This window comes from Pleurodeles waltl, chromosome 10 (assembly GCF_031143425.1).
Source record: "Pleurodeles waltl isolate 20211129_DDA chromosome 10, aPleWal1.hap1.20221129, whole genome shotgun sequence".
Classification (NCBI taxonomy): Eukaryota; Metazoa; Chordata; class Amphibia; order Caudata; family Salamandridae; genus Pleurodeles; species Pleurodeles waltl.
The window spans coordinates 591977212-591997444 of NC_090449.1; the positions used below are offsets into that span (position 1 = coordinate 591977212).

Consider the following 20233-nt stretch of genomic DNA (forward strand, 5'->3'; position numbering starts at 1 on the left):
AAAGATAGCACAGATTGAATTGAAGATATCATACTAGAATTAGATGGATCAAGGATTCCCAGGTGTGGCACATTATCTCTATACTGCATGAATGAGTCTCTGTGTTCTAGCACTGATGCATATTTTATTAACAATTGATCTGAACTGAACGAGCCTTCCTGTAAAAATGCTGTGGTTCATGACTGTGTTGCCTCTTTTTAACTAATAATGAGAACCATTTGTATCACTGTAAAAGAGCTTATCACCTAATTTTGTATTCACATTAGGGATTATAGATGTATATCCAACAGGCAACCCTATGATATGTCTTCCCCCAAGTTTTGACTACCTGAAGATGATGACTTTAAGTCATGTATAGGCACTTTTTCTCCCACTAAGGATCGCTGTTTATATTAATCTCCTTTTTTCTTTCGACTATCCCCTTTAAACGATGAATTGTAATCAGGAACAGTTTTCTTTCTGGGAGCAAAACAACCCTCGATATAGATGTGTGATAGGTAGCTTGAATGACATTCATGGCCTCCATGGAGACACTTTGGTATTTAATTGTACATTGACAAAGTTATTTGGTATGAAGTCATTCCCTATTCGTTACTGAGCTTCAACGGTTTTCGTTTTACTCTTAGGGTCACTTACAAAATGCCAATAATAACACGGCATAAGACCCTTGTGCAAGGGGGGGAATCCGTGGTGATCTAACCAGTCTAAGCAATCATTTTCAAAAACATGGTAACAAAAATGTGAGCTTAACAAACATGTTTACCTTCAATGCTGTGGACCTGCACAATTTCAGCAATTTACCAGTGAAATCCAAATCAGCAACACAAATGAGGAGGAGGTGAGGAAAAAACACCAGGCTCGGCAATGGAGACTATTACAGGATGCAACAAGCTGCAAAACTCGGCTTCTTCAGCTGCTTCAAAGACAAAAACCGCTATAAATACATAGACAGTTGCCAATACAATGGGCCACAATAGACTACTGTTTCAGTTTTTTACGAGCAGGGACTGCTAGCTGTACTTGGGCCTCGTTCTCGGAAGGGGAAATGCCTCATCCACCTCAGACCCACAGACTCCACAGTAACTCACCTCAGCATCTCCTTGGTCGGGCTCCCCATCTAGAGAGACTTTGCCCAGTACCTAGAGCAGCGGTAGGTCAGTGGTTAGTGTGGGTAGATATAGGTGGAAGGGGCTACTGCTGGCGGTGGGGCACAAGCACACCTAGCTGCTTCTGTGGTCCCAGTGTGCACTGAGGCAGCAAAAGGGTCCTCTGCATCGGGGGTCTCTATAGAGTGTATGAGATGTAGGAACTCTGGTTCTACATGATTATTCTGTTGCAAAGTGCAGGGCTGTCTGTAGATGTAGTTATCTAGTCTTTTTTTTTTAGGTGCCTGGCCCATTTTTTAAATTGTTTTAAATGCTGTGTGGTTGTATTTTTGGATGATGGGAGAATGAAAGGTATAAGGAAGATTAGTCTACGTGGATGGGGGTCTCTGTCTTAATGATCCCTCCTTGTACGATGAAGTGTAGAATCAAGCCTTTCACATATGGGTGTTTGGAAGATTGTTGGATGAGGTTCTTATTGAATATGAATGCGGAACGCTGCAGAACAGCAGCGTTTTTCACATTTCCCAATCCACAATAAGGTTCCACAGACAGATATGATTTCCACAAAAGATTACTGTTTTAGTGATAAACTCAACACATTGTTCCAAGAAAATGTTGTTGACTCCTAGTGCTGTTAGATGCTAGGAGTTTATGGGATTGCAAAACATTGAAAGGTATTAATAGATTATTTATAAATCCTTACATTCGATATTTTCTTTTTGAATCACTGCCACAAGTCCATCAATCTGTTCATGGTGAATAATGGAGTAACCCTTGTATTGTTGGTCTGTCTATCACTGGTTTAAAGGCATCATTCAATTACGTTTTTGTCTGTAATACGTTGCCAAGGTTGTCTGAAGAGGTTCGTTCTACAACTCCGTGGTAAAGTCTAACCACCAAACGGCAGTTAAGAGATAGGTATTTCTTAGAGGATTTCATGGAGCGGTTAGTGAAGGTCGGTATGGTCTTCATTTGTATAAAAATATCTTGATGAACACCTGTGCCATAATGGTTCAAACATTTTTGTGACATTTGGTAGGTTAGGTACAGGACCTACTGCTGGTGTTATTTGATTTGTACAGTTTAAATAAGTCAATGTCTAGTCCAGAGGTAGGGAGGTTCTTCTAGTACGGGTTCCTGATTGATGCAAGGTCTAGATCTGGTTTAAAATGTTGATATATAGGTAGTGAGGCATATTTTATTAGTGTCATAAGTATGTTCTCAAGTCAGCAAACAGTACAGTAGGTGATCTGAGATCACAGGAGAGAGATCTGTCTTCCACAAGAAATGTTTCTATCACCGTGCACAGGGCATTGAAATTCAGATTAATGTACTTAGATTCCTGAGGACTGACTGATCCCAGACTCATAGCTGTCTGTTTTAGTTTCTAGGTGTCATAATTTCCTAAGTCTCGATTGTTTTCCTCTTGTCAGTAAACATACCATTATAAGTATTTTCTCCTTGAGGAATAATTAATTAAAGAGTTGTTGACCAGCTGAACGGGGAAGGTGTGAGGAAGGAGATGTATATCAACATTCAAGAGGTCATGAATGATTAGGAAAGAACTAGACTTTCTGGGAAATGCTTTTGGGGCCTCTGTCTATCAGCTCTGTTGTCTATATGAGGCTAGGTAGAGTGAGGGATCTGTGACCTGTTGATGGGGTTAACCAGAAAACGCTGTCACACTAGTATTGCAAAAAGTGGGTGTCAGAAGCGATCAGGTGATCAGTGTCTTGTATCATTAATTTGACATTTTGTAGATATTTAGCTTGAGGAGTCATCTTCTAAAGTGTTGGAAGGCGAAAGAGTATTTAGGGTTTAGGACATACTGTTGGTTGTGGCAGAAACTTTCAAGCCAGCACTTCATTTTGGAGGAGCAAAAGATGCTTGTAACTTTTTCCAGCCTGTGTGGGACCCATGGTAATAGTCTTGAATGAATGAGACATTCTAAACTTGTTAGACAGAACATCTCAGATGTATCTGACACAGCAGACATATACCTTATAATCACCTAGAATGTAACTCCCAACAGAAACCACAGCTGAGCACATTAGACAGCACACCTTTCTAACCTCCAACTGAGCCCAGAGAAGCTACTGTGACTGTGCTTATGTGGCACCCAATTGTTTTTTCCAGAAATATGTACCACATATAAGCTTTCAACACTTTGCACGCCTCCAATGCAGTACAGATATGCCATGGTTGGCAGTCACTGTGTTTTCAATGGCACTCCCAACCACGGCACACCATACACATTCAACAGAATATATTAGATACAAAACTTAACATAAATCCAACAAAGCCCAACTATGCCATCCATCATGGTGCCCATCAGCACTTGCCACTTAGAGACTCCTCACACACAGACAACAAAATCATACACTCATATGTCAGAGAATAAAACCCAGCCACCCAACCAAGACATGCAGCAGGAGACAATGCCAAGGACATATAATAACTAACCAAAGCAGATTCTGGTTCTTGATGCAAACTTTTGAAACCTTTTCAGAGTTACCAGCAGACACCAAAGTGCTATTTGCAATAAGAAATGCAAGGTTTGTCGATGCCTCGGGCAAAATGCATTTTTGCTTACGCTTCCCCAAACAAAGAGGTGTGTTTGCAACTCCCTACTGACACACAAACTCTTTGTTTCCCCAGCTGCCTGTGCCTCATGAAGCCTGGCTGCTTTAAACTTCATTGTAGAGGGGCTGCTCCATCCCAGCAAGTGCCACTAACATATGAGTACCAGAGGGCGTTTTCCGCAAGTGCCAATCATTTGAATGGAATGGAATATTCAAATTAGTTGATGTGGTTTGTAAACCGTTGTGTGCAGTGCCACTCTTGACTGCAAAGTCTTAGAAATAAAATCACATTTGCCAACAACGGAGCAATGGATTAAACGGTTCAACAGATCTAATTAATGAAGAATTTCATTTTCAAGAGGATAAGCCATAATGCTGCTGAGAGCACGAGAAACCAACCGGAGTCGGCACCGAAAACATTTTTAGTCCACTGGCTTAGAACAAAAAGAAATGTCTGAAGAGGGCCCATGCACTATTTTGGTGGTCGTAGGACATCGAAGAGATTGTGTCATTATTTGTTGACTATGGAGGAGCCTTACAAACGTTCTTCTGGGTTTAGTATCAAATGTCATTCCCGTGCCTCCCCATGGGTTTCACTGTTAAGCTGGAGAGCTCAAAGGCACCGCCTCCCCCGGCCCGCCAGCTTTCCAATTTTGTAGTAAAGCATACCAGTGTGCGGCTGTAAGTTAGACTTCCACACTCCAGCCTCGTGAAAATGCGAGTCTGTGCCCAGGGGGCGGATTGTATTGCAGCTCTCTGCAGGCGCCTCACCTTGCCTTTGCCCTCGGCACACGCATTTTACCAGAAGACTGACTAATGTGCTTGGTTCCGACCCGGGCCTGGTTGATCAGTGCTTGTCAAACTCGTAGGTGTGCTCACGGCCCAGATGTTGTGCAGTTCCAGCACAACCCGGGTGACGAGGGAACTTGAGGGCCATCCCAGTGTCCCCCGGAAAACAGTTTCAAAGACTAGGCCACTACTTGGCTGATAGAAGCCGGCCGGCAGAAAAACACGCTTGCCTGCGTTTTTCCATCTTTTTTGGGATCGTTCGCTACTTTCCCATAAGAATATTTATCTGTCTTGTGGGAGTAGTATCTGCGGAGGGGCTCGTTCACAAACCACTACTTGCGTGAACTAAGGATAATCACTTTGTACTTCCCCTTTCTGGCTAACAATATTCTTTCGGGATATAACTGGGACAGGAAAACATAACATTATTTTTTCTGTTGTTTTTTACAAAATGAATCTTCCAGCATACTGACAGCTGGAGCTCTGCTGCTACCGAAAGGACATTTCTTATCAAGGTGTGTGCAGGTGTGTTTGCAGGTGCTCTCATCCTGCTACCCTCAGGCCTCGGCACGCGCGGACAGCTGGGTGCCTTTCTGGGGAAGCTGTCAGTGAAAAAAAAGTCAGCGTGCACCACCCTTCCCTGCAGCAAGTGGCACTGAGTCCCCGGAACCAGCCAGGAAGTGTTGAACGTGGGAGGACACCTTGTGCTGTGTCGGAGCACTGTGAGGGGACACAGCACTGCTGCAAGAGGACTGCGAGCTCTCAGAGGAAACAACAAACTAAGGGCCTTGATTAAGAAACAGGACTTTGTGAGTGCAAAATATGAAGCGGTTAAATTTCGTGTGAGGGGACACGCTACACTGTGAGAGGATACTCCGCACTGGGCGCCCAGGTACAGTATTGTAAAAGGGCAGACTTCGGACTGTGGATATATAATCCATTGTTAGAGGATGCCGCACTTTTGGTCTCAGTGGACTCTGCTGTGAAAGGATGAACGTCAGTGTGAAAATATGCACTTCGTTGTGAGAGGAGACTGCAGGAAGTGAAGGCCCCTTTACATCGTGATTATACGCACGGTACCTTTAGTGAATGTTCCGTATGCTAGCTATCTGGGCACAGTGCACTGCACCGTGAGTGGATCTACTGCACTGCGAAACTAAATACTACAGTCTGAGAGGATACAATGCACCGGAAGTGAATCTATTGTGAGAGGTTATACTGCACGGTGAAAGGACACAACGCGCCATGAAATGATACACTGCACCGCGAGTGGCTTCACTGTGAGGGGATACAGTGTAATGTGAGTGTATCTACTGTGAGAGGCTATGCTGCACTATGAAAGGACACATCGTGCAATGAAGATTCACTGCACCAGTAAGTTGTTACACTGCACCTTGAGAGGATACACTGCACTGTGAAAAGTTATACTGCATCGATAGGGGACCGCGAGCATTCCCTTCCCTGGAGAGGTAATTCTGCTCTGTGACTGTGTACTTCGCCGCGCGGGAGGGCCCCTCGCTGCCCTGGGCGGAGAGGTGTGCTCCTGAGTGACGCCGGTTGCCTGTCTGCCCTGCTCTCTCGTCCCATCAGCAGCCGTGGCATGGAGCCGGAGGTGCGGCTCCCACAGATCTCGCTATGATAACGAAGGCAGCCGCTCTGCTCCTCTTCCAAGTAAGTCCTTCTTGGGGTTCCCTGCCCTCTGCTCGTGTCTTTCCTCATCACTTGGCGTAGCCTTACACCTGATATTGGAAGGCTGCCTCACAGCTTTTCTCCTTTGAAGTGTGCATGCTTTCTTAACGTGCTTTTTATTAGTGCTTGTTACAGTATTAATGCAACTTACGGTAAAGTTTCTTGTCCATGTCCTGATAAAATGCCTTAACCTTTTGAGGTTCACATGGGTATGCCTTCTTATAGGATGTCTCATCATGTTGTGCCCCTACAATGCTCCTGTCGTATACCCAGAAAGCTGAATAATGTTACAAATACAAGCAGCCAACATAGTTAAAATTATTATCGCACATTAGGCAATGGGAGCATTGCTTGAAAAGGTGTCATGAGAACTGAAACTCACTATTTGGGTGGAAGTAACCCATTGTTTGAATTAGTGCTGGCTGAAGATTTAAACGTAATACACTTGCATGCGAGTTTATTTACCGTTTCATCGGACCTGAAAACGCGCGCCTTATTCACTCCCCTCCGAGCCTCAGCAGCAGACGGAAACGTTTTCTCCCGTTACATGAATGACACCGTATTTATATGCGTATTTCTATCTCCTAGCTGTCCCAAAAGTCTTTTGAAGAAATTTTACACTATGATTGCGTGAACTTTTCAGCACGAAATATATTTTGTACTGAAAATTTCAAAATGACTTTGCAAAACGGCTTTACGTCCCTGAGCTGCAATCTCTAAATGATGCAGTAAAATGTTCAGCACTTCTAAACAATATAACTTTCTGAATAACAGACCATAGTACTCCTTAAAACACTAAGAATCCGATTCCTAGTTGTATTCATCCCACTCAGAAGACCAATGTTGTGTGAATTTTCCAGAGCAAAACATTTCTTCCCAGTGCTTAATTTGTAAATTAAAACGTGCAGGTTCCCAGAGCTCTCCTCTGAAACATACAGCTGCTGCAATTAAATGTTCTAGCAAAGAATACTGAGGCAGCGTAAACCTGAAGCCATCTTGGGCCTCCTTAATCCATTTACAGCCTGCCCCTGCCCCTTCAGCTCACTCTTGCAGCTTTTTACCTTTGTGAAGTTTTTTTTGTTTAACTCATGTAATTATATTTTGTAAGTTTGCACTGCTTTTGCATCAAAAAATGACTTTTCATAAATCAGGCCCCAAGTCCATAAAAATTGATTGTACATTTAGGTAATGCTGTAGCATTTGCAAAATTTTATTGGCTATCTTTGATAAGTGCTAGGAAAATCACTGGAACTTCTCAAAGTTTAATTGTGTGGCATTTTATTTCACCAAGGGTCACATGTACAAAGAATCGTTCTAGTCACAAATGGCCCAATTCACAGAATCTGGCTGTTTGCAACAGAAAAAATGCTTTTTCACATGTAAGAAATGCTAAATGGAAGGGACATGTTTTGGCTGTCCCTTCCAAATACCAAATTGGTATATAGTATGTTTTACTGTTTACAAAAAAGTAATACTTTACCACCATTTTAAAAGTGTTGACAACCCATTTGGTGTTCCCCTTGGTGCCCCTTCCTCTATGAGAATGTTTAAAAAATATTTTTTAAGAGCAGCCAGCGGTCCCACAGGCCACTGCCTACAAAAATGAAACTTCAGAATTTCATTTTTTTTACTCTTAAACACATCCCATTTACCTTTAAGGAAAGCGAGTTGCATTTAAAAAAAAAATTGCTTTATTGTGAAGCGATCACAGACATGGTGATCTGATGACCTCAGCAGGCCATCATCTCTGTGATGGCTGCAATTCTGAATTCAAATTGCGACCTACCTCATCAATATTCATGCAGTATTTCATTTTGATACCTACTAGGATTTGTTATTTGAGAATCCCAAAATTCATACATTAGCAATACTGATTTCCTAACTTCCATTCAGAAATAGTGGCAATTAGGAAATCAGTATTCCTAATGTCTGTACATCTGGCGCCAACTAAATGGTTCTCCATAATATACATTGAAAATAGGTAGGTGCTTATCCCTAGTTGAGCACTAATCCTGATTCCGATGTAACCACTTGTTTATTTCTAAATTTCAAGTCGGGATTTAATTGTGTCCCTCTGCAATTTTTCATTGTACAGTTGCTGTTATGTAAATAGTGGCTTAAATCAGAGAGACAAATTGCACAAGTTTCAGTTGTACAACTCAGAAATATAAGAACCTCAGAAATGTGCAGTAGTTGTACACCCACTAATGGATAAACCCCACATTTTTTTTAAATTGCCTGAGGATAATTAAGACTCCAAATTAATGCCTGAGTTAGAATGTGGTAATGCGACTTCTTTTCCTCAAAATGCCACTGAGCACAGAAAAACAATGAAAAAGGTAAACTTGCACATACAAATTCAGTAAACATTTTCCATAGAAAAGCTTTGAATGAGGTAGACATGAATTTTCAAGGTTGGTGGGGTCGTTTATAGAGAGAAGATTTTCACAGAGTGGTGAGCATTACCCCCTTCTGGGGTCCTCCTCGTCCCATTCCACAACTGTGGTATATGCCCCTCCCACAAAATCAGTTGTTCGGACTGGGATGAGGAGGACTTCTAGTCAGGTAATGAAGATTACCCGTATGTAACAAGTTCAATATCTCACAATAAAAAAAAAATAAGTTAAGAGTGGTCAAAGTTATATGGGGAAATTTCACAATTTTCATGAAAGACAATGGGCCTGATTATGACTGTGGTGGATGGGATACTCCTATATTACATGTTCCATTATATCCTATGGAACTTGTAAACAGCGGGGAGGATATCCGTCACATTTGTGACAGAGTGTCCCATCCGCCAAGGTCGTAATCAGGCCCTATATTTGAGAAATTCGCAAAACTTTGCAGGTGAACCAATCTTTTCATATCCCTGATAATATTAATGCAACTAAAATAAAACATGATCACTTTCAGGCACCGGCTTCATAGGAAACATTTGAATGACTTTTCTTTAAAAATGTCCCAGAAATTAACTGCTAAGCATTTGCTTTAGATCTGACCATGCAGGCAGACAGACAGGCAGACATAGTCCTTAATACATTGCTTTCCAAACTTTTGTTTTGAAAAGTGACAAGGTTATTTTGTTTAAAGTAAAATAATCAGAAGGAAGATTAATGATAAGCGAAATCTATTGATTAGTTCTGTCTGTAGCATTACTTAGGCTTGGTAATAAGTGCCTTCCACAGTCCAAGCGAATGTATCAATTATTTACCAGGAAATATACGCAAATAGATGATAAAGTAATTGTCTGGCATCCCTTCCTAAACTAATGGGGAAGTAATGCATTAAGCAGCCCTTTGTCATTTCCCATAGTAAATATAAGCATAAAAAGGAATTGTGGGAAATACCTGGAATAAATGAGACTCATAAGGTGTAAATATTTTTGGGGTAAGAAGTAATGCATCAATTCTTTTTCCTGAAGAGCTTAATACTAACTTTAGCCTGTGTATCGGGGGTACGTAACAAATTAAGGCAAACAAAATTTGTAAAACGCAGGATAATATTTGAGGTTCTTATGTTCATCTCTATGATCATTAACTTGTGTATTTCTGCAAGTAGAATGATGTTTCTTTTGTAGATGGTGAGAAACTCGTTGCACTCAAATATACACCAGCTTATTGGTAAGCACACTCTCAGAAATAGCAATTTGCCTCATCAGCATACTTAAAAGGTGACTCATGTGCAGCAATAGCAGTTTGACTCCTAATATAATACTGATTTTGTACACAGGGGAAATAATTGCATATGATCCTCACTTACTCAATAAAGATATCAAGGACCTCTCTCCTTAATATCTAGCAACAAGGTGGACTGTGTTCTTTTTCACCAGGACAGCATTGGAGGATGCAACCATTACAGTAGCAAGCTCTTGTCGCCACTCATATCTAGTAATGTGCAATATTTGCTAGAGCATCAGTCAAGTACTAGCAGAAACCATACTTCACACAAAAAGTAAGGTAGTCTAATCCGCCTACTGCCACCCACCTGATGGTCGTGCCATTCCTCACAGTGTATTTACAACCAGGCAGTACTCGCATAAACCAGCCTGTACATCCCCACAAAAAGCACCTATAATAAGGCCAGAAAATGCTGATCGCATTCTGGTCTCTTTCTACCTTGACTTTGCCAGTTATGGTGAAGGAATGGATTTCAGGTGGACTCAGGAGGAGGGCCTTGTTTGCATGAGTCATTCTTGCATACAAATGAGGTCTGTCATTGTGGAGGGGAGCTAAACAGTATCAACCGCCAGCAAAAATTACTGTTATCGTCGGACCATAAAGCCTGATTCCTCCTTCTCTTCTGAAATTGTCTCGATCTTCCATTTCGGAGAGCGGGAAACGTACATGAGACTTTACACAGTGTAAGCCACTCTTATTGATCCACTCACAAAGTTATTTTGACTGAGTTTCTAATTCCACTCACAATAATCACATCAGCTCACATCTCATCACATTGCATCAAAATTAACACATCATCATTGATTTGATTTTTTGGGTCTCATACAACTGTTTGGAAGCTGCATTTTTGTACTCACGGCTAGGGTCCATGCCTTACCGCTGTTTCATGAATGATAAATCCAGGAAAGGCCCTTCATAAAGAACTATTATTAGCTGCACAAGAAGATTCTTCCATACTTGGAGCAATAACGAGTCACAACATTGAGGGCCGTATGAGATCTGCAACTAGACTATCCAAACACAGTGTAGTGCCCTCTTCATGAGCACATAAGGTCACACCTGCAGTCTATGCAGATTATGGACCAAGCACACATCATACACATTGCTGCAACTGGAATTGAAGGACCATATGACTATTGCTCTGCTCCGTCTGCCTTTGAATTCAAAATTATATGATTTTTTCACTGAATCTTCCATCAGATTGGACCAGCCTTTATCTGGCAAAAAACACCACATCAATATCCACGCAGAGCCTTTAGAAAATCGAGTTCTCACGGGTTCATCTTTATTAAGTGAATTAGCTATATACTTGTCCAATTCGATTTACTGTTCTTATTCCTTCAGGAAATCAGACATTTAATCCCCTACTAAAACCTCTGAAACCTTAGTTCTTCAGTGCAGGACCATTCTCTATAATTCTCCCATAAATTGTATTGTATTGTATTGTAATAGTATTTATATACCGCTTACTACCCCTGACGAGGCGTCGAAGCGCTTTTCGGTGAGTAGCATGCTACTCTGGAACCCGACAAGAATTAGTGATGGATTAGTATCGGGAAATAAGAGTACAGTTTCAGTATTTTTATGAGTTAATTTGAGCCGCGGATATGAGAGTTTGTTCGTTAGATTGACTGGAGTAATGGAGGGGTGGAGGAGGAAAGAAATCCAGAAGTGTTAATTGGGAGTATATCCCTCATTTACTCAACCCAAAGGCTTGGGATGAGTAAAGGGGGATGGAGGAGGGAAGAGTGTGGAAGGGTTAGGGAGAGCATAGTAGCTGTGTGAGATAAATGAGGGAGAATTTAGTAGGGTTGTGTGGGAGATCATAGTAGAGCGAGGTTTGGTGAGTTAGATGTGGAAGCGGAGGGAAGAGCTTAGGGAGAGTTATTTAGGAGATGAAAGTAGTAGAAAGGATTTGGGATGAGTCAGAGTGGGAATGGAGGATAGTTTGAGAGACATGACATATGATGATGGGTAGATAAGTGTGATAAGATGAGAGCAGGGATTCATAGGTATCTAGTATAACAAACCACCCAGGAGCCATGCAATGACCCACGAACATGCCAAGCACAGAAACAACATATACACACATATATATATATATATATATATATATATATATATATATATATATATATATATATATATATATATATATACACACATACATACACCTCCTACAACAGAACGTTCCGTTCGGTTCACAAAAGGCTACCAAGAACACAGTTTTAAACAGAGGTTTAGTGATATTAGTTTAGAGTTTATGGGGTGCTTAAATATCAACTCCTGGCAAAAGATTTCAAAATTACAGCACATGGTGTGGTGTAGCAAATTTAGACATGCATACAGTTTACAGGACGGATGTGTAGAAGTGTGCAGATTATATTGGCAGTTCTCACATTTACAAGAGGCTCAGGAGACTGGAAAGCCTGATCAAATACCTCATACTAGATTATCAGTATTCCCCTTAGAATTTTTATGTGGCTACCCATTCAAATTGTTGGCTTCATCTTCTGGTAAGAGTTGTGTAGACCAGATTGACATCAATCAATTTAGTGCAAACATTTGCCCTAGTCATTCATTCATATATATTGCAGTTTGCTAGCATGCAGACAAGACTTAAATTGGGGGGGGCATGGGTCAAATAGCTTTACACACAACGTAATTACAAGTGAGAACCAACACATCAAAACGTTGGACTATTTTTTTTATAAGGCCATTTCCATGGCTCTATATAGACTTATCACAGGTGAGTGCGATACAGAAGTAACTGATATTTTGATCCTCTTTAGAACGTTTTGAAGAAATTCTTTTGGCACACACTCAGGCAAGGGTTGTCAAAGTGTTCTTTTCATTTGGAATGCTGTAGCTCAGTTAGGAGGATACAATTTGTTCAGTTTACCCAAGGTTAACATATAGGCTCATAATGCACTGGGAGAAAGATTTAGTCACACTGGCTGGTGTATGTGTGGGTGACTGTGCCATCGGTGTACCCACTGGTGACAAGTGTGCTGACTGCAGTGGGGATGGTTGTGGTGAGAAACGTGGTGGTGGTGACTTGTCTCTAACCACTTTGGCTTTGGGCTGCATCTCAGTCTCTTGAAAAGCTAGTTTTCTTTTTGATTTGAGTGGAGGGATGGTTTGTTTCTTCCCTGTGTCCTTCTGGATTTCTAACCTTTGTTGTGTCTGGTCATGTTCTTCTAAATCCAGATCTTGCTCAAATCTGTTCTTTTCTTTGAGCTGCATAGAAAGTCCTTGCTCCTCAGTGTAGGAAGAGCGTTTTGGCTCCGAAGCCGTTTTTTTCGGTACCAAAATTCCCAACGAAATTGTCTTTTTCGGTTCCGATGAGCTTTTTCGAGGCTTGCCCGACTCGATAACTCAATGCCGACTTGTTTCAGTGCTGGATTCTCGACCGGAGTCGGAAGTCTTCTGCAAATCTTTGGCCTTTTTCGGTGCCGATGTTATTTGGTCACCTTCTTTTCTGTGGGTTAAGCCATGGCCTGCTGGTGGTGGCGTCATCGTTGCCTTAAGTTTTTTGGTGTGACCCTGGGTGTGGGACAGGGCAGGTGTACTCACTGTTTGCCATGCCGTCGAGGGTCGATCACGGTCAGATTCATCCAAGTCCGTTTCTTGGTTGGAGATTCTCTCTTCCTCCTCAACGTCAAGCTGTTGTTTCGGCTTCGACCCCATTTGTAGTCGTCTTGCGCGTCGATCCTTTAAGGTCTTCTTGGATCGAAACGCTCGGCAAGCTTCACAAGTATCCTCTCTGTGTTCGGGCGACAAACACAGGTTACAGACTCGGTGCTGGTCTGTATAAGGATACTTGGCGTGACACTTAGGACAGAAACGGAAGGGGGTCCGGTCCATTAGTCTTGGACGACGGGTGTGGTCGGGCCGACCAGGCCTTGATGAAGAGCGGAAGCCCCGAAGGGCCGCCAAAGCGGTCTTGATGTTGGTGCCGATACGCGAAAACTAAACCGGTACCAAACAAGAACAATACCGACGAATTTTCTATTATTTTCTAACTTTCCTGATTCAAAATACGGAGCGAAGAGGAACACGTCCGAACCCGATGGCGGAAAGAAAACAATCTAAGATGGAGTCGACGCCCATGCGCAATGGAGCCGAAAGGGAGGAGTCACTCGGTCCCGTGACTCGAAAAGACTTCTTCGAAGAAAAACAACTTGTAACACTCCGAGCCCAACACTAGATGGCAGGAACAGTGCACAGCATGTGTATCTGCAGCTAAACATGCCATTGAACATATTTATAAACACACACACCCACACACTTCCTTCATCAGAATGGCTGAAAAACACTGTAAGCGGATTTGCCTGGGAGGATCGCTTTTGTTGTAGCTCACCTGTGTCCAGATTCTCCATAGGATATCACATTGTCCTATACATAGTAAAAAATAAAAAATAATAAAAAAACAGTGGCACATTTATACAGATTAGATATACAAGGAGAATAAAGAAGTGGGTTCTGCGGTGTTGTTGCAGTTCCTAGACGGCAAGGAGAGCACTGGGCTGGGCCCATGTAAACCAGAACTCAAGAAGCCTTTTCACACTGGTCCCGAGTGTCATTCTAGGAACAAAATATTCATGACTAGTTTTGCCTGGCAAAAATCAAGTTTGTCCCAGTTTCATCACCAGTTACCATTTACTCACAAGCACTCGAGAGTTGGCATGCAAAGTCCTAGCAATTTCACCCCTCCAGAAGGATTCACAACTAACTTATGTAAATCCTGATCAACTCTACCGCGACCACCCAAAAAACTGCTCACTATGCTTTTCTCTTGATACAGTGCATCCTCTCAAAAGAGTGGTTGAATCTGCATTTATTACAGCTGACATCTATCCCATAACAAATCCTATAAGTGGTGAGATCACTACCACGCCTATAACAACTTTATTTCTTTTTGCACTCATTCGCAAGTCTCGTTAATACATTGGCAAGAGGAACACTTATTCCAAGCTACATTTGAAACCCAGGACAGATTTGATTGTTTCCTGAACAAATCGTTACGATTATGCAGTTGCTTGAAGCAACATTAAAATTTGGCTAGTAATGTACTCTCAGTTCTGATCACCAACCTCTGCCACAACAGAACAATTTTAGTTAGAATATTGTCCTCATACTAGAACCATGAAACATCCAGCTATCCAATATTGCAATATGCAGATGACATCCTTTCCACTTTAACCAACCAAAATATGAATCTCCCTAGAACCTTAGATACCACTAGCAAGCTTGGATCGCTAACAGGTTGGAAGATAAATAAGACTCAACTGCTGCCACCGACTTACTAAAGGCAGGAATCTTGACAAACTGGGAGTAAAATGGGTAGATTCTCTCAGGTATAGCTGTTTAGATTTTAAGAGACCTAAAATCACTAGTGAAAGTTAACACCAACAAGCTGCAGGCACTGTTTTGAAGATGATTTTAAGAGATTGTGTGATCCACCCAACACATGTAGTTCACCTTGCTATGCTATATGGATTTAAAAAAAGTGCTTGCTGATGTTTTGGGCATACACTTCTCTGATGTGAGAGCATTTAAAATTCTGTTCTTTTGTAGAGACAGATAGATATTGGCTTTTTTGTTCTGAAAGAATACTGTCAGTTTGTTTCAAGGTGCTATTGAGGAGGTGGGGGGAGTGTTACTGCATTTTAGAGTGGTCAGGGATTTCACAATTTATACAAGTTCTCTAGGGGGCTTTTGATGCCTGGCTTATTTTGATTTCAGGCTTGGGCCTTTTTAATTTCTATATGATAGTTTCTAATTGCAGTTCAATGTGCTGTTTAAGGTAAACCTAATATTTATTTCTCCATTTCCATTCAAGTTTGTTACATTCTTTTTTCAAGGAAACAAGGTGAGAGGTAAAACACATTACTTAAAAAAACAATTCACTGGGCTCTCCTTTCATGTGCGCCCAGCAGTGACACTTATTTTTAGGTTGAGTGCAAGTGATTTCACCTGTTGTAAGTATGGAGGGCTTGCAACCATGCCCATCTCTTTCACTTGTTCGTGGGCTTGCCTTTCTAAAATCCCTTGATGTCATTGGTAATTGCTTTACATTTGTCCTGCCTGGGGGCGGTTTTGTTACCACCCTGCAGACTGACCCTGTTACATGGATAATTGCTGATATACTTCAGTGTGGGTAAACTATTTTTTTCTTTTGTCCCTCCCCTTCCTGCTCCATGGCAGCCATAGCCCTCACAGCGCAAACTCCATCAGCGATTTCGGAGCGGTGGTGACATTGATCATACTGTTACCTAATCAGTCATTTCTTTTGGCTCTCTCCCTTCACGCTCCACAGTTTCCCCAAAAACACTTATAATTGATAAATGATTTACAAAAAAACACAGAAATCTGCAACGCAGCTCTCCAGATACGGCTGGAGAGCCAATACTACAATACTCACAGCACTCAGGAAAAGTCATCCCAAAATGCTTTGCACACATTCTTTTTCAAACGTTTTTGCTCATAACTCAGCCTGTGATTGTCCCTACGACAATGGGACCACCACCAAAACGTTCAGCATGGTGCTTTCTTTCTGTTTTGGTCATCTCTGAGTCCCCATACTAGGTCAGTGGGGGGTCCTAAAATAATAACACCCCCACTCCGATTCAATCCCTTTTTAAGCTCTCTTATGGCTGGAACTTTTGTTTTACAATTTAGAGTAGTTTGTGTTCTAAGGGCCTTAGTATTGCAGCAGGCCTGCTACACCTGAAAATGTTGCACTACATTACTTTGTGCCATTCTCTTTTCACATGGTTATGCTCTGTAGGGGCTAATTATATGGTTACATGACCATGTTTCTTACAAATGGTATTTTTATTGTGGTGTCCTGAAGGGGCTGTTTTGAACATTACAGTCAACATACTACAATATTTGCTGCATTCGGTTGACCTTTAATGCTTTGCAGGGAATTTTTTTACAAAACATTTTTGCTCATAACTCAGCCTGTGGTGGTGGTAGGACAAAGGGACCACCTTCAAAACATTCACCACAACCAGCTATTTCTGTCTATATCATCTGTGGGTCCCCACACTAGGTTAGCGGGGTCCCCAAAATAAACACCCATCCCTCCATTGTCTTTTTAACCTCTCTCATGGCTAGAACTTTTGTTTTACAACTGAGAGTAGTTTGCATTTGAAGAGTTGTTTGTAATATTATTGCAGTAGGCCTACTAGCCCTCAAAAAATGTGTAATGCACTATGTCGTCTAGGGGCTAAATATATTGTCACACTACAATACTTTCAGTCATTTTCATTTCATGCAGTTATGCCCCCTAGGGGCTAACTATATGGTAACATGTTGATGTTTCTTGCAAATGCTATTTTCATCGTGGTAATTTCTAGGGGCTGTTCTGAGCATTACAGTCTAATGCCAAACATTTATTTCTGATAAAGGTTTTTATTGGGTTCAAATGATAATTTTATGTGTTTTATTAATCTCTCCTTATCTGAATTATAACCATGATTCAGGCCAACTTAACATCCTTATTATTTATTACACTATGACTGGTTTTAAACTCTTGATATGTTTGGGTGACCCTTCTACTTTATTTCTCTCATTACTGCTCCGTGGTTGTCTTCTTTTGGGAACTGTGTTAGCCAGCCAACAACTCTGACAGTGGGGTGGTGAAGGTGGTATTCTATTGAAATTAGCATGGCAGATTAAAATTAGGATGCTAAATGGCAACATTTTCATTTTTGGCTTCAGATAGAGGAAGAAGGTAATTGGAAGTGTTTTAGTTATATGCAGGGCCACTGGAATTATGTGACAGGAAAAGACCAAATTATGAGGCAGGGTTGACCAATGTATGTGGCAACAAAAAGTCCAGATATGAATTTAGACCTACAATAGCTCTAACTCAAGCAAATGCGAGACTCATTGCATTGCAAATGTTTGTTATTAAATTTCTGACGCTTGGACTGCTCTCTACCAGACAGAATTAAAAAGCATGTGGACAGAACCTGCAACATAAATCAGATAAACAAAGACAAGGCAGTCCTGTCTTGGAGGTGGTCTGCTCAGAGGAGAATCCTGAGACATCAACATCCAGAACACTAAATTCCTCTCAGAAGAGCCTTCTGGAGGAAACTATTTGTGCCTTGGAGTGCGAAGAAAAATAAAGGCAGACAAAGATCTGCCAGCAAACCAAGAAAGACAGCTTTTGTGGCCTTCATGTGTGCCACGGTGGTACTCGCTGTAGTTCTACTCATGGCTGTGTTGCTTTATGTTATGACTTGTTATGAAGTTAAGAGGCATTATGGGGCATTACAATGATTATGTCACACATTACATGCTGTAATATTGTTCAGATTTCAACATATGCAACACAGATGTGCAAATCAGACTATGAGATTAATGCTTTAGTGTCGCAAAGACAAGTTGACCATTTCAACATGTAAAGACTGAACATTTCAGTACTGCTGTTCCACTATAAAGCCTTAATAAAAATATTTTCCAGACTTGGATTATGTGGTATAGTGCAATTTACAAAAACCCTTCAGATGTATGGTGTTGAAAATGTTTTCTGTACTGCTGACTGCACCTCTTGCTTTTCTATTTCACTTGCTTTTCAAAGAGTTACCTCACCTGATCTACCTGTGCAATTCAAAACCTGCCACTTCTATCTGGATGCTTTGCTGACTCCACAGAAAGAAGGGTTGCCTGGCACGCTCTCATATCAGCCGCTCACCATGTGTTGCTCAGAAAGCTGTCTGGGCGACCTCTGTTCAGTTTTCAATGTATGGTGCATAGGCACATAGTATAGTATTTTAATTGCATTTCTATAGCGTCTTACCGCCCTTATGCATTTAGTCCAATGGCATCTGAAAATTATATTCTGCAAATCCTAACTTTATACATGTGTTCCAAAGTATTTATCGCATTCAGTGCAGCTGAATGTAACGTGCTCAAACTGAAAGTGTTTTGTTAGGCTGCTTATTCTCTCCATTTATAATGAATACATTTTTTTTTTACTGTGGCCCCCAGAACCACATGAATATATTAAATGCCTGTCTGTTTTTGCCTCACAGAATAGCACACACTGGCGTAAATTGGGATTTTACAGCCCTTGCTACAAATCTAACATAATTTGCAGCATATTTCTTTGTAGATAGCTGCAGGGTGCTCGGTGGGTAAGTGTGATAAGATTTTTCATAAGGCAAAAAAGTGGCAATATTTTTCTGGTCCCCCCTACCAGACAGTGCAAGCTGTCTTATTTGAAAAGATGGACTGTGAATTTTTAATGGGCTTCCAATCTGCCCGTTGCTTTACATTGGTTGGCTTTGTCAGTTTGATTAGCTTTCTTCTTATTTCATGGCTTGTCTTCCTCTTACTGTAGTTTGTCCCTCCCCTGGATGACATTATGTTTACCATTCACTTGAGTGACTTATAACTTTCCACAGCTCACTTTTAGGAAACATGAAAGAGCACTTTTTCCAGCTCTCTTTCCCCGAGTGCTACTCTCCCTCACAAACAATCTGCCCCCTGCTTTTTGAGTTGCTTTTTGCCTGTTCACCTCTTCCCCATCCACATATTGTTTTATGTCTGGTATGTTGCTTGCCCTCTCGTGTGCTTCTCCTCTGCACTCCGTGATGTTCGCGGCATCATGTCCTTTTTCTCTTCAACCCGTGTTGTGCTCCCCCACATGTGCTGCTTTTTCCGCACAAACCGTCCCGTAACAGTTCTCAGTTGCCCACTGTTGCACAAAAGATACATGTTTTATTTAATAAGCTCTCGCCGTCTTGGGTCTGTAAATCACTAAGGGGCATATTTATACTGTGTTTGCGCCGGAATTGCGTCGTTTTTTTTTACGCAAATCCGACGCAAAGCGAACTCCATATTTATACTTTGGCGTTAGACCCGTCTAGCGCCAAAGATCTTGGAGTTTGCGTCATTTTTTTGCGTGGACACCTACCTTGCCTTAATGATATGCAAGGTAGGCGTTCCCGTCTAAAAAATGACTCCAAGGCATGTGCGCCTTATTTAAACTCCCGTGCAAAAATGACGCACAGGAGTGGGCGGGTCAAAAAAAATGACGTCTAGCCGCTTTTGCGTCATTTTTTAACGCCTGGTCAGGGCAGGCGTTAAGGGACCTGTGGGCTCGGAAGGAGCCCAGAGGTGCCCTCCCATGCCCCCAGGGACACCCCCTGCCACCCTTGCCCACCCCAGGAGGACGCCCAAGGATGGAGGGACCCATCCCAGGGAACTTAAGGTAAGTTCAGGTAAGTATTTTTTTTTTTTTTGTGGCATAGGGGGGCCTGATTTGTGCCCCCCTACATGCCACTATGCCCAATGACCATGCCCAGGGGACATAAGTCCCCTGGGCATGGCCATTGGGCAAGGGGGCATAACTCCTGTCTGTGCTAAG

At 41.8% G+C, this 20233-nt stretch overlaps 1 protein-coding gene across 1 annotated transcript in view; it reads left to right on the forward strand.

Annotated features, from left to right (window-relative positions):
- The first annotated feature begins 4361 nt into the window (after positions 1-4361).
- CRHR2 (corticotropin releasing hormone receptor 2) overlaps positions 4362-20233 on the forward strand; it is a 1806030-nt gene continuing 1790158 nt past the window's right edge. The window contains exon 1 of the mRNA XM_069211048.1: positions 4362-6148. Within this exon, the coding sequence (XP_069067149.1) occupies positions 6113-6148 (36 nt within the window). The 5' untranslated portion in view covers positions 4362-6112. The remainder of the gene's footprint in view (positions 6149-20233) is intronic.